Source organism: Tachysurus fulvidraco, chromosome 26, assembly GCF_022655615.1.
Source record: "Tachysurus fulvidraco isolate hzauxx_2018 chromosome 26, HZAU_PFXX_2.0, whole genome shotgun sequence".
NCBI lineage: Eukaryota > Metazoa > Chordata > Actinopteri > Siluriformes > Bagridae > Tachysurus > Tachysurus fulvidraco.
In genome coordinates this window covers 4367528-4380828 of record NC_062543.1, presented here as the reverse complement: position 1 = coordinate 4380828, position 13301 = coordinate 4367528, and the positions used below count along the sequence as shown (strand labels likewise).

Below are 13301 nucleotides of genomic sequence, written 5' to 3'. Positions count from 1 at the left end.
GCATTTATACATACTGGGCTATACACACACACACTGCATTTATACATACTGGGCTATACACACACACTGCATTTATGCATACTGGGCTATACACACACTGCATTTATACATACTGGGCTATACACACACACTGCATTTATGCATACTGGGCTATACACACACTGCATTTATACATACTGGGCTATACACACACACTGCATTTATACATACTGGGCTATACACACACACACTGCATTTATACATACTGGGCTATACATACACACTGCATTTAATACAATATTCTATCTGTTACAACTGGATACCATACGATGCACATCCATGACATATATATACACACACATATGTCTATATGTATGATGAGCATATTGCACATTTTCACCTGTTATTTTCATTCATTCATTCATTCATTCATTCATTCATTTTCCACCGCTTCTGTATGTTAATTTCACTCACCAAGGCACATGTGCTGTGGTGATGTGACAATAAAAGTAACTTGACTTGACTTGATATGATTTTTTTTTGTATAGAAATATATCGCAGTAATTTCTCCTCACCGCATGGGGTGTCGGTTTGAATGGAGCACGTTTATTTGTCCGAGAACCACAGAACTAGTCAGGCTTTTACAGCCGCCTGCAGTTGATCAGATTTGTTCTCTTTATTCCAGAAGCTAAGCTAAAAGGCAAATAATCCAAAACATCAACAGTGTTTGTGTCAGAAACGTTTCGAAGTGTATCACTCGATTGTTATTGCAGTTTTTTTGCACAGCCATCTTTCTGCGTCACCAAAACGCAAACCTTTAGCTTAGCCTTAGCTTAGCGTAGCATTAGCTTAGCCTTAGCTTAGCCTTAGCTTAGCAGCAGAGGAGCTCTGGAAGTGTTTGATTTAGGAGTCGCACAGAACCACAACATAACGCTTTGTCTGTTCCTTTTGTTTATGACTTTAGTTTAAGTTGTAAAAATGAACTCAAAGAATCTGAAGGCTTTTCTTGAGTCGTCTTTAAACGAGATCTTTAAGGCGACTGTGGATAATATCCTGGACTCTGTAGATCAAACCCTGGCCGAGTATCAGGGACAAATTCGACGGATTACCTCAGAAAATGAGTCTCTGAGGGAAAAACTGCGTGTTCAAGAGGCTGTTGCATGCCAGGTGAAAACAGGTATGTGAAATGCAGTACCAGAATAAATAGTCTCATTAAAAAGAATCAGGTTTATTCTCAAAGTGTGTCGACACACACAAGGGATTTGGTTCCAGCTGTATGTGACTCTCAAAAGTACAGACATAAATAACACACACACACACATATAGTGTGTGTTATTTAGGTTTGGTGAGAAATTTAAGGTTTGTAAAAAAAAATCAAGCTTATTTTAGTCTCTTACCATTAGAAGCACATTTGAAGGTTCGAAATTCAATTCAATTCAATGGTTTCTGACAAAAAAACTAGATCTCTGAACAACGTGTTGGTAGATTAAAAAGGATCAGCTCACAGCTTGTTAATAAACTATGGCACAAGTTTGTGTTTGGTCTTTTTCACTTTGTCATATAACGTATTCCTGTGAAAGATGTTTTTTTTTTCCTCAGCATTTATTGACCATGAGATATCTTGAAACATGAAATATCTTGAGATATAGAGATCTCTGATTCTTGCAAAGCTAATGACATGTCACTGTGTAAAATGTAATTATTGTTTATTTATTTTTATTTGCAGTGCATGAAGATGATGTTGATGCTGATGGGGACTTAAGACCCACTTTACCTGGACATAAGGGTCCAGGTAAAGCCTCTCAGAAACAGAGGGATGATCGGAGAAAAACGACAGGAAGCTCTAGGCCTGTATTACTGAAACAAAGCCCCCTTACAACCAAAAGCGGAACGCGTCAGTTAGACAAAGGAGTGCAGAGTACAACAGTACCGTATGTAAAGATTGACCCAGACTTTGACGGTGACAGTAGCTTGTTAAATCATCAATCCCCTGTTAACCTTACCACTAAGATTATTAAAGTAGAAGGGTCTGATGAGAATTTTTCCGAATGTTACATTGGATCTCCAGCAGACCAATCCAGAGACAGCGATGGCGAGATACAAGTAACCATGGTGTCTAATAAATACCTGAGCAGTACTATGAGTGAAGATGAAGCTAGCGATATTGGGCACCATGAATCAGAGAAGTCAGCGCAGAGCATATCTGAGGAAGATCTCGACGACCCAAATGACGATGCCGGTCTTGGTGTCTGTTTTGATGCCGATGTAGGACTGGCTTTGGAACCAGACAAGGGATTTATAGAAATTTTTGAATCGACAGACTCTGCAAACTCAAAAGACCTAAACGACAGCAAAACCTTCCACTGTGCACTTTGCGATAAGAGCTTCGGTCGCATGGCCTCGCTTAACATACACATGAGGACTCATACCTCGGAGAGAGCTCACATCTGCAGCTACTGTGGCAAGGGTTTTAGCCGCGCTGACCTTCTGAAGAACCATCAACGCACCCACACAGGTGAGAGACCTTATTCCTGTAACCTGTGCGGAAAGAGTTACGGTCATCAGGGACAGCTCCGGATCCACAAACGAACCCACACTGGTGAGAAACCATACGCCTGCCCACATTGCGCCAAGCGCTTTACAGAACACAACCAACTCAAAGTTCACCTCCGCACACACACTGGCGAGCGGCCATACTCGTGCTCCGTCTGCGCTAAGACCTTCGCCAGTGCCGGCAACCTGAGGATCCATCTCCGGATTCACAGTGGAGAAAAACCACATTGTTGTAGCCAGTGCGGGAAGAGGTTCAACAGCCAAGGCGACCTCAAAACGCATCTGCGTGTGCACACGGGTGAACGTCCGTACCATTGCGATCTCTGTGAAAAGACGTTCAGTCAGGCCGGCCATCTCAGCATCCACATGCGTATGCACACTGGTGAAAGGCCTTACGAATGTAATGTATGCGGACGCACCTTTACCGTGGCCAGCAGCCTCAAGCTTCATCAGCTCACCCACACCGGAGAGAAGCTTCACACCTGCGTACGCTGCGAGAAAAGCTTCAGCAGGGCCAGCCATTTGAAAAGACACGAGCAGCTCCATGCCAAAGAGGAAACCGTAACGATGGATGCTGATCAGTCTTTGTCGCTGGAAGATCAACCGCTTCATGGTGGAGATGAAGAAGAACAAAATTTGGAAGGGATGGAGTGATCGATGACCCCAGTGATCCCCACACACTGTGGCCAGGCTATCAACTAACTCTCCCTTGTTGGCCACTTTGTATCGTCAAGTTTGTCAACGCCTTCACTGTCCCGTCGACTAACCGAAGGTGACTACAGCTCAGAAGACATTTAGATGGTGGTCTGTTCTCAGTACTGCAGAGGATCTGGCATTTATAGTGTTTGGCATATCAGGAATTTGCAATCTGTGATCTTTCACGTACCCAAGCATTACCCAGTTTTTACTCCCTTTGCTCTCGGCCATGCATTGCTGCGGGGCTATCGGGATTCGAACTGACAATATGATGGATGATTTTAGTAAGGATGTTTTAAAGACTCTGTACACTTACAGTTTTTTGCAGACCCTGCCTACCTGGTTGATCCATCTTGAAGGTGTACAGTCGCATATCAAAGAGAGATCATCTTTACTATTTTTGGTTCACGATCTTGGTAAAGAATGAGGGAGAAACTGGCAGCAGGAGAAACATTGTTGTATCTGATTTGTTCAAGTCATACCACTGAAGCCAGTGTGCTGGAAATGATCCACCATCCAGATAGTCCTGTGTTGGTCCCTTTCAGTTATGGGCAGGTGTTATGGGCAGGTGTCAAGGGCTTGACCACAATCAAGACTGACTACAGTCTGTAATGTACACCGACAAAGTGACCTAAAGTATAGATGTATGATTGTTACAGTGTCCTGGGACTGCACGTAGCTGTTTCCCATGAAGTGGAACCATGTGTGTGATATTCATACATTACATTTTTTTTCCTTTACAACCCTTTAATGCACAGTCAAGAAAACGAAAAATATTTTCAAATATTTGAATGCCAAGCATGGAGTAAAAAGGCTTAATTTACTTGCAAGTTAAAAAAGTTTGAATTAAATTAGTGGTTTGTTGTGTTTTCTAGTTAAAGAAAATGACCACTTCCTGATCCTTCACCTTATTTCTGTTCTTCTAGTCATTAAGGTTCTTTTGGGTTCTTTGGCTTCCTCCAAACTCCAGAGAAACTTTCCGGCAGGTGAATTGACGATGCTAAATTGCCCAAAGGTGGGATTTATGTAAACGTCCTGGTCCCGGTGTAGGCTCCAGATCCACCACAAACCTGACCAACTTTTTGATAACCAAAGATGGGTTAAATTACCATTCAGCACATTTTTAACATCACTTTAAACACTTCCTGAAAGTCCACCATTAGATTCTGCTCATATACCTTTAGATGTAGTGTTGCTTTAATCTATTTCTTGCAATGCCTTTAAAAAGAGCTTGATATTCAAATACATCTACATGTACACAAGCTGGCCTGGAAAACCCTTCATGTAGCAATATTTTGACATTTTCTCTCATGTATAGTCCTATAATTATAGGCGCTTTTTCTTTTTTCTTTTTTTTTTTTTGTGCACCCATCTCCATCACATCAGGTCTAAGCACCTCAAAATAATGTAAAGGGACAACGGTGTGTTTGCAAGAACATCCTGGTCATTTTTCCACAGCTGGCATCTGATTACAGACATAGTTTATTAATATTGCTGTACCATGTAACTATTCAAGAAATTCACCAAACTTGATGTTTCACACACCCCACACACACCCCCGACAATATATAATAATTCTGATATAATAACCATTGACATCCAAGGAGGTTACACAAACCCTTACACACATTGGCCAATAAGGACATTAAGTACTGCAAATACAATAAAGATGTTCTTCAATATAAGATATTTTTTTTATTCCTAACGTTTGTGATATTTTCAAGGTTGTCGTTAGCTTCAATTAGAACTTAAACTCTCCCCCGATTTCCCGCCGAGGCCTCGATCCTGGCACCTCTGTGATTGAAACCACATAAGCAGTGTTATTCTGTCATTTTTATATCCGTCATTAATCCTAATAGAATCGTGATTTTTTTCAAATGGTGACTAATTGTAATGTACCGATCAAAAATTGCTGAAATTGTTTGTTTTTGTGTATTAATACGATTGTCATTTTGATATTAGCAACACTTTTGTTTTGTTTTTTCCTTTGATGTTTGTGTGCCTCAGAACTAAAGACCGATTTCTCCAAACTTATGAGTGCAAATGTTTAAAACATTGTGCTTATTTCTATAGATACGGTTTGCCGTCATATCCGTTATGCATATTAGGGCATGCAGTATTGAGTATTTTTCTCACCGTTCCTGTTGACACCATGTTCACCAAACTACAGTCTTTCAAAATTTATACTTGTGAAAATGACTGTAGACTCGGTCATCGGTGACAAACGTAACCGTCTGACCAAACGCAGTACGTTATCGGCTTAAAAGTGCGTACAGTATACGAAGCTTTTAACTGCAAGTTCCCTGTCGACAAGAAAAGGTTAGATGATAAAGTTCACTAAAAGTTTGTACACATTATAATGATTAATATTGTTTACTTAGTGGAAATGTAGTGGAAATTAAGCCATTCTTGCAACTGTCATTCCATCGTAATAAATGAAATGAAAAATCAAATGTGTGTTTTTTGTGTGTTTTTTTTGCTTGACTGTGTTTTTTGTAGCGTGCTGAATTAGTAACCAGAAAATGAAGATTACCAGAAGTTTCCGTAATGTATGTTTGTGTAGACTGTGAAGCAATCAAAACTCTGTTATAAAGGTTTTCACAAACGTTTAAAGTTTTAAGAAACCAAAATAATCTTCTCTAGAAAATGTTATTTCCAGTGATTTCAAATCATAGCGACTAGTGCTAGCATGATATCTGTGAATATCATTCAGTTTATATTTTAAAGAAATCAAATTCTAAAATTAAAATCACAGCTGAGATTCCTATTAAAATGGGGAGTCTTTAAAATTGGGAAACGTTAGAATGTTTACTGATTTTTAAAAAAAATTTCTCTATTTTAAGGTTTTATATGTTTCCTTTAATGTATTTTTATAGACAGCAGTTTCTTAGAAACCTTTTTAATCCTCATACGTTGTTAATGTTTTGAGCAAACCTGTGTATCAGAATATATATTGTGCATCATAGAATTGCTGGTATCATAGTTTTTAATAGGTCATATCGCTTTTAGACGGTGTTGTAGACTTAGAGTTGTTTGACAGACAAAAAAAAATTATTTGTTGGTGAGTTAAAGAATTCCACCATAAATGAATCTGTAGAAAAAAATAACTTTAGGAAACATGGACCAAAAAAGGATCATTTGGAAACCAAAGTTTTTTTTCCCCCACTAAATCTTTATTATTATGGGTTTACTTACTAATCAAATCAATGAAAAACAACATAAAATAGTATACATGTACATTTATTAAATAAGAATTCTTTTTAATTAACATAAATAAGGATACTTTACAGTGGATAAGTAGCTAAGAAAATATTTGTACATCTAGAAATTCGGGTTAAATTGAAATGCTGAGAAATATCAAAACTCCCCACCAAAGAAAGAAAAGTCCCATTGCATAGTTAAAGCAGAGTTTAGCAATCATTAATATCCAGCATTTTATCTAAAAGTCCCTTTTACAGAAGAGATGTTTTTCACATGCGATTGATAGTCAGTTTATTTAATTTCACCTGAATTTTAAAACGTATTTGTATTTACTTTCAGCACCCGTTTTTCTATTTTCTTGTGATTTATACACGATTATTTACTTTCACGTCTCACTTTTTTTTTGTTACATGATTGTTCATTTACATAATTTTTTTTTGTCTGAATTCTTCCGCGATTAATTTTTCCAATGTGAATTTTCCCGACATGATTCATTTTTTCCTGTGTTTTATTACATAAATAAATTTTCCTCTGTATTTGTGAATTTTAGGATTTATCTCTTTACATTATGTTAATTATTTTTCACATTTAGCCAAATAATATTTACTTCAATTTCAAAGTATATGTAATTTGGCAAAATGTGAGTTTTCAAATATAACAAAAAAAAAGTTTTGAAATGTGTTGTTTTTTCCCACTCAATGACCGTCTATCCGACCGTAGTGCATACCGTGGACGACTCGGTTGTTTTTCCAGTCTCGGTATCTTTAGTGCTGCAGCACTCACAGCACCAGGATGGACATTGCGGTTTCTTATTGGACAGGTAGAGGACGGGCTGAATGCTGCTGCTGATGTCCATGAACCCGAAAGCTATGTAATGGATATAACAATTAAACACATCAGCAGAGAAATAGGACTTAAATGGGAAGAGAGCTACAGGAGGGAAGTAATTAAAAACTATGATGGCTAAAATTATGAGCACCATCTTAAAGGCTCTTTTTTTGACCGGATGCATGTCGTCTCTTCCCGGACCGGATTGGCCCAGTGCCAACAGGATGGAGATGTTGCAGAAAAGCATGAACACAAAGGTGGCCAGGATCATGATCGTGAACACTTTATCGAAATTGGGGATGCTTCCCAGGCACTTGAGCACTGCATACACCAGTGTGATGAACCACACGACGCCGGCACACACGGGACGATGGCTTCGGTCTTTCAGGTTCGAGAAGATGATGGGATGGCGCACGGCCATGTAGCGATCCATGCAGATGCACGCCAGGAAAAGCGGTGACGAATCCTTGATGCCGTAGAAGAAGCGCAGCACGTACCAGGTGCTGCTGGTGGTCAGGTACAGCAGGTTGGCCAGTTCCAGCGGTGGAATGAGGCAGAAGAACGTGTCCAGCATAGCCAGATGCCAGATGAAGATGTCCGACGTGGACGAGTCGCTCCGGTTGCGGCGGATCATCCACAGGACCATGATGTTGGTCGGGATGCCCATAAACATATTAATAATCTGCATGCCCAGGTAGAAGAGGATGATCTCGGGCATGTGGCTGCACGTCTCGTACACTGTCTTTGCAGGCACGGACACATTTCCAGTAAGGAACATGGAGTTATTAGTGTTGTTATGCATTTCCATCACTCACAAACTGGTGCTGATCTGAGCAAGAAACTTAAAAACTGAAACAAGAAAACTGAAATAAAGATATACATGTGTATTATAAAAGAGTAGACAATATTATTGCATTTGGTTTGTGCAGCATTAAGAATCCCCTATCAGAAAATGTTGAGTATACATTAAATTTAAAGTGCTTTCTTTCTTTCTTTCTTTCTTTATTTCTTTCTTCCTTTCTTTCTTTCTTTCTTTCTTTCTTTCTTTCTTTCTTTCTTTCTTTCTTTCTTTCTTTCTTTCTCAAATGTACATCTTTTAGTCTGTATCTTTTACTGTATCTCCCTTTAAGCCTTTGCTAAAAAATAAATAATTTCTATTACAAAAAATACTTTGCAATAAAAATCTTTTTCTATTAATTCATATACCCTTCATTAAATAACTCTTTTTTTGACATCAGCAACAAATTGTATAATCAAACTTTATATAGTGTACAGAATATGCACTAAAAGAATTCATTTGGTCCAACAGTTCTTAAAATTGGCCAGTTTGTGAGAATTGTTTGTGATCTTTTGCTTCGCATTTCCGTGTGACGTTAAACTATTACTTGTTTTTGCTGACACATGAATAAGAATAAAAATTATAAGCATCTTAAAAACTTGGAGAATAAGAAAATACATATACTGTAATTAAAAGCAGTTGAAAAGTGCATATAGAAACTGGGTTGGAAAAAGATGCCAACGGTTTGTTTAGAAGAAATATTAGAAATCGACTCTAATCTACAGATGAGATCAATGCAATGATATCAGGATTGTACAGGGTTTACTGTTAAATAAAATACAGAGCGTCACAAATTTTAGGGTCAAATTTTAGGATAAAATCTGGGGAAAGGTTTTAAGCAGAAACAGAATAAACAGCTATATACAGTAATATTTCACCAAGTTTGTGTTAAAGGTTTTTAAGTAACTATTTAAAACTTTAGATAAGAAAAATTTGAGTAGACTCACATACAGTATTTTGATCCCCACTGTAGCTGTTTCAGATGTCATTCATTTCATTAAGAGCTACATCATTTTGTGTATATACCTGGTGAGGTCCTTTATATAATCAAATAAGATGCAAACATGCACTGACAATGATCTCAACAGCAATATTGTGGACCTTACCTGCATTAGCGAAACGATTCCTTTCCTCACCGAATTCCACTCACGTCCAGATGAATCCGCCGTACATCAGAATACTGACAGTCTAGAAGGTACATGATCATCTGAGGACGTTTCACATGACCCGGGCCCAGCTACAGAGCACAGCCCAGTACCCATGATTCAACACCACAGGGATATTTTGCATCCAAGCACTGAGAGCACGTTCTGGCAAGTCCTCATCATTCACACCGATTGACAATGATGCAATTTGCCATCGGAGCCTGACGGAAATTTTGAAGTAAACAACTGATGCAACAGTCCAGTGGTACACTCCTGAAATTCAGTGTAACAAAGCGTAATTTGTTACGTGGATGTAACAAAGCCTGGTGGCTGCCTGACTCCAAGTTTCAAAAGCACATGTGCTGATGATGGAGCAGATGCTTTTTTCACACACATCTTTGGACATCTTTCTAACAAGTCGCTGCTTAAAACGTTTGCAGCGCATCGTAAAACCATCGTGACTGTGAATGTTTCAATAAATTTCACTTTCAGCTTAAAATCAGTGATTTTCCATAACATACACTGAAGCTTATATTGTAAGCTAATAAAGATACACTATTGTATGATGTTTGTGAATTTATGAACTTTACTTTAGTTAGTTTTCATTAGTTTATCCTGATTGGTTATTTCTTAAAGTTTAGAGTGTTTCTCTCTCAGAATGGATTTCACGTTGAGCCTTAGAGCCCTTAATTGTCCAATAAACCATCGGAGAACCCTTGAAGAACCCTTTTTGTCCTCTTTGAATATGTTTGACAAAATAACATCTTTGAGTAATTATGGGCTCTTTGTTGTACTTTATTAACTATTCTTTTTGTGCAATATAATTTGGGGGAAAATGAATTTTGTAGAATTTTGTAGATATTACAACAATAATATCTACAAAATTCTACAAAATTCATTTTTCCCCAAATTATATTTCACAAAAAGGATAGTCCATAAAAAGAAAGACTTCCAGGAAAAGAATAAAAAATGTTCGAGGATTCACTTTTGTGCAAATCTTCATGATCATCTGATTGAATGCTGTCTATATGGTACACAGAGTAGATGGTACTTTATAGTTTTAACAGAAATAAATCATAAGGTCAATCTTAAATACTTAAATACTAATAACGAGATCAACCCACGTAACTCCATTTTAGATAAGGTACTAAAAATCAGCTGACATTTAGCTGCAAATTACACGTTTATATCGATGTGCTAATTGTAATAAGTTATTATTGTCATAGTAACGGCAAATTGACTTGTATCATAGGAGTTTCACAATCCAAGTATAATAGTAAATGGATTAAAAAAACTTTAAGGAGACATTGATTTAACATTTATGGAATGAGTCTTTGAGTCTTTTGCTAGTGTAAGAGCTTTGTAACTCAGTAGTAAAGCTATTATTGGGAAATTCTTCAAATTCCTAGATTGTGCATTGTGCAAAGAACTGGCTTCTATTTTTGTAGTTACTAGAACATAAATGATAAAATGAACTAACTTAACATAAAAAGTACATCCTTCCAAGATTTTATTATGGGTGACAGCAGACAGCATGTAGTTTCATTAAAAGGCAAATAAACAGACGATTTATATATATATATACAGTACAGACCAAAAGTTTGGACACACCTTCCAAAAGTTTGGGCGCACCACCTTTTCAACAGGACAATGACCCCAAACACACCTCCAGGCTATGTAAGGGCTATTTGACCTTGAAGGAGAGTGATGGGGTGCTGCACCAGATGACCTGGCCTCCACAGTCACCGGACCTGAACCCAATCGAGATGGTTTGGGGTGAGCTGGACCACAGAGTGAAGGCAAAAGGGCCAACAAGTGCTAAGCATCTCTGGGAACTCCTTTAAGACCGTTGGAAGACCATTTCAGGTAACGACCTCTTGAAGCTCATCAAGAGAATGCCAAGAGTGTGCAAAGCAGTAATCAAAGCAAAAGGTGGCTACTTTGAAGAACTTAGAATATGACATTTTCAGTTGTTTCACACTTTTTTGTTATGTACGTATATAATTCCACATGTGTTAACTCATAGTTTTGATGCCTTCAGTGTGAATCTACAATTTTCATAGTCATGGAAATAAAGAAAACTCTTTGAATGAGAAGGTGTGTCCAAACTGTTGGTCTGTACTGTATATATTGACTTCCAGTTCAGTCACATTTTAACGTCATCAGATCATAATCTTTATTCTTGACAAGGGGATTGTCACCATTGCATCTTTAGTGGATTTTACTATTCCACAGCTTATCAGTAGAGATTTGTTGATATTATGCTCACATTTCCACATTATGTTGTAGGTCAAATTCAGAGAACCTTAAAGGCAGGTCTCCTGAGTCATATTACAAACTCATGGTGATTACCGAGTCACTGACACAACACCTGATACAGACTCACTGCAAAATACTCCATCATAAAAGCAAACCTTTTTTTCCTCAATTTTTCACCACACGCTCTTAAAAAGCCCTGACCGAGAATGTTTGAATACTGAAATTGTGAACTGAGTATTCTCCTGAAATTTGCATTTGTTCTTTGATAAGAAAAAAAACTGGTTTCTACATTTACATGTTGCAAAAGAGGCTTAAAAAAGCTGATGGTCGGTTGCCTTCACTCCTGCACATCAGGTAAGCTTTTTTATTTTTTATGTAAGAAAAAAAAAGGTGTTGGTGAACAGTATTTATAATGTTATGACCTGGTCGAGATCAGACCCTAACATACAGGTAAAAAAAATAATAATAATCATTTAAAAAAAAAATTGAATCGCTTGCTTGGTTTTATTCTGTTTTTAAAGGGAATGACTGCTTTAGTAGTCTGCAAGGCCAAAATAATAAATAAATAAATAAATAATCCCTCTAACTGATCATAATACAACTCAGTTAACCTGACACAGAGAAAAGAAAAATGCCTGTTCTTCCCTCGCTCCCTATCTAGCCAAAAACAACAACAAACAGAATAAAGGAAACTGGAGCCGACTTCCTACAAGCCACCGTACGATATTTACAAGGAAGCATATACAACAGAGCAGATCAGAGCAGAAATAAAGCTCACAACATATCAAAACATTAGCCATGGAATAAGCTGACAGGGTTTTTAAGCTGATTTTTTCATTAAATGTCATTTATAGTTAAATCTGAAGGATCACTTTTAACATTCATTCATGTTGTGTTTACTTGTGTTATCTTTGAATAATATTTAAATTTGTTTGATGATCTGAAGGGGGGGCATGGTGGCTTAGTGGTTAGCATGTTCGCCTCACACCTCCCAGGTTTGGGTTTGATTCCCGCCTCCGCCTTGTGTGTGTGGAGTTTGCATGTTCTCCCCGTGCCTCGGGGGTTTCCTCCGGGTACTCCGGTTTCCTCCCCCAGTCCAAAGACATGCATGGTAGGTTGATTGACATCTCTGGAAAATTGTCCATAGTGTGTGAGTGTGTGTGTGAATGAGTGTGTGTGCCCTGTGATGGGTTGGCACTCCGTCCAGGGTGTATCCTGTCTTGATGCCTGATGATGCCTGAGATAGTTACAGGTTCCCCGTGACCCGAGAAGTTCGGATAAGCGGTTGAAAATGAATGAAGAAAATGAATGATGATCTGAAACATTAAAGTTGACAAACATGCAAAAGATTAAAAAATCCTATGGAGGCCAACACTTTTTCAAACAACTGTCTTTATAATCCATGATGATGAATCCCAAACCCATGAGGACTTTGAGGTGAACAAACTTTTAATTAATACACAAACATGACATTCTACAAACACTGTATTTCCATCATTGAGCATTTGAAGGCTTCAGCCTGGAGGAGATGGTGTTAAATCTGTAATGAACTCTTAATGATGAGCTAATTTATGAGTTGTTCAGGAGCTCCTTTTTACACAGATCCAATGACTGTATAGTATATGAATGTAGAAAGGACTCTCAGATGTTTACGATAATTAATAATACAACTCTTTGTTTTTTTATGATAATGTATTCTGGTGTCACCCAAATGAGGATAAAGGTCCATTTTGAGTCTGGTTCCTCTTAAGGTTTCTTTCTCTTCTACCACTTAAGGAGAGTTTTTCCTTGCCACAAAAACC

The 13301-nt window shown here is 37.9% G+C and overlaps 2 protein-coding genes across 2 annotated transcripts; one reads left to right on the top strand and one right to left on the bottom strand.

Annotated features, from left to right (window-relative positions):
• Nucleotides 1–572: 572 nt before the first annotated feature.
• On the top strand, nt 573–5681 carry LOC113641691 (zinc finger protein 436). Its single transcript, XM_027144604.2, has 2 exons — nt 573–1156; nt 1706–5681. Exons 1-2 carry the CDS (start codon nt 958–960, stop codon nt 3184–3186), a joined length of 1680 nt encoding a protein of 559 aa, XP_027000405.1. The 5' UTR covers nt 573–957; the 3' UTR covers nt 3187–5681.
• A 970-nt stretch (nt 5682–6651) lies between these two features.
• LOC113641763 (proteinase-activated receptor 3) lies at nt 6652–8243 on the bottom strand. Its single transcript, XM_027144733.2, has one exon. The coding sequence runs from the start codon at nt 8063–8065 to the stop codon at nt 7136–7138; it is 930 nt and encodes a 309-aa protein (XP_027000534.1). The 5' UTR covers nt 8066–8243; the 3' UTR covers nt 6652–7135.
• Nucleotides 8244–13301: the final 5058 nt, after the last annotated feature.

Coding starts and splice junctions, on each gene's coding strand:
- LOC113641691 (XM_027144604.2), top strand. CDS start 958: ATGAACTCAAAGAATCTGAAGGCTTTTCTTGAGTCGTCTTTAAACGAG. Junction 1,157..1,705: donor TGCATGCCAGGTGAAAACAG/GTATGTGAAATG, acceptor TTTTATTTGCAG/TGCATGAAGATGATGTTGAT.
- LOC113641763 (XM_027144733.2), bottom strand. CDS start 8,065: ATGGAAATGCATAACAACACTAATAACTCCATGTTCCTTACTGGAAAT.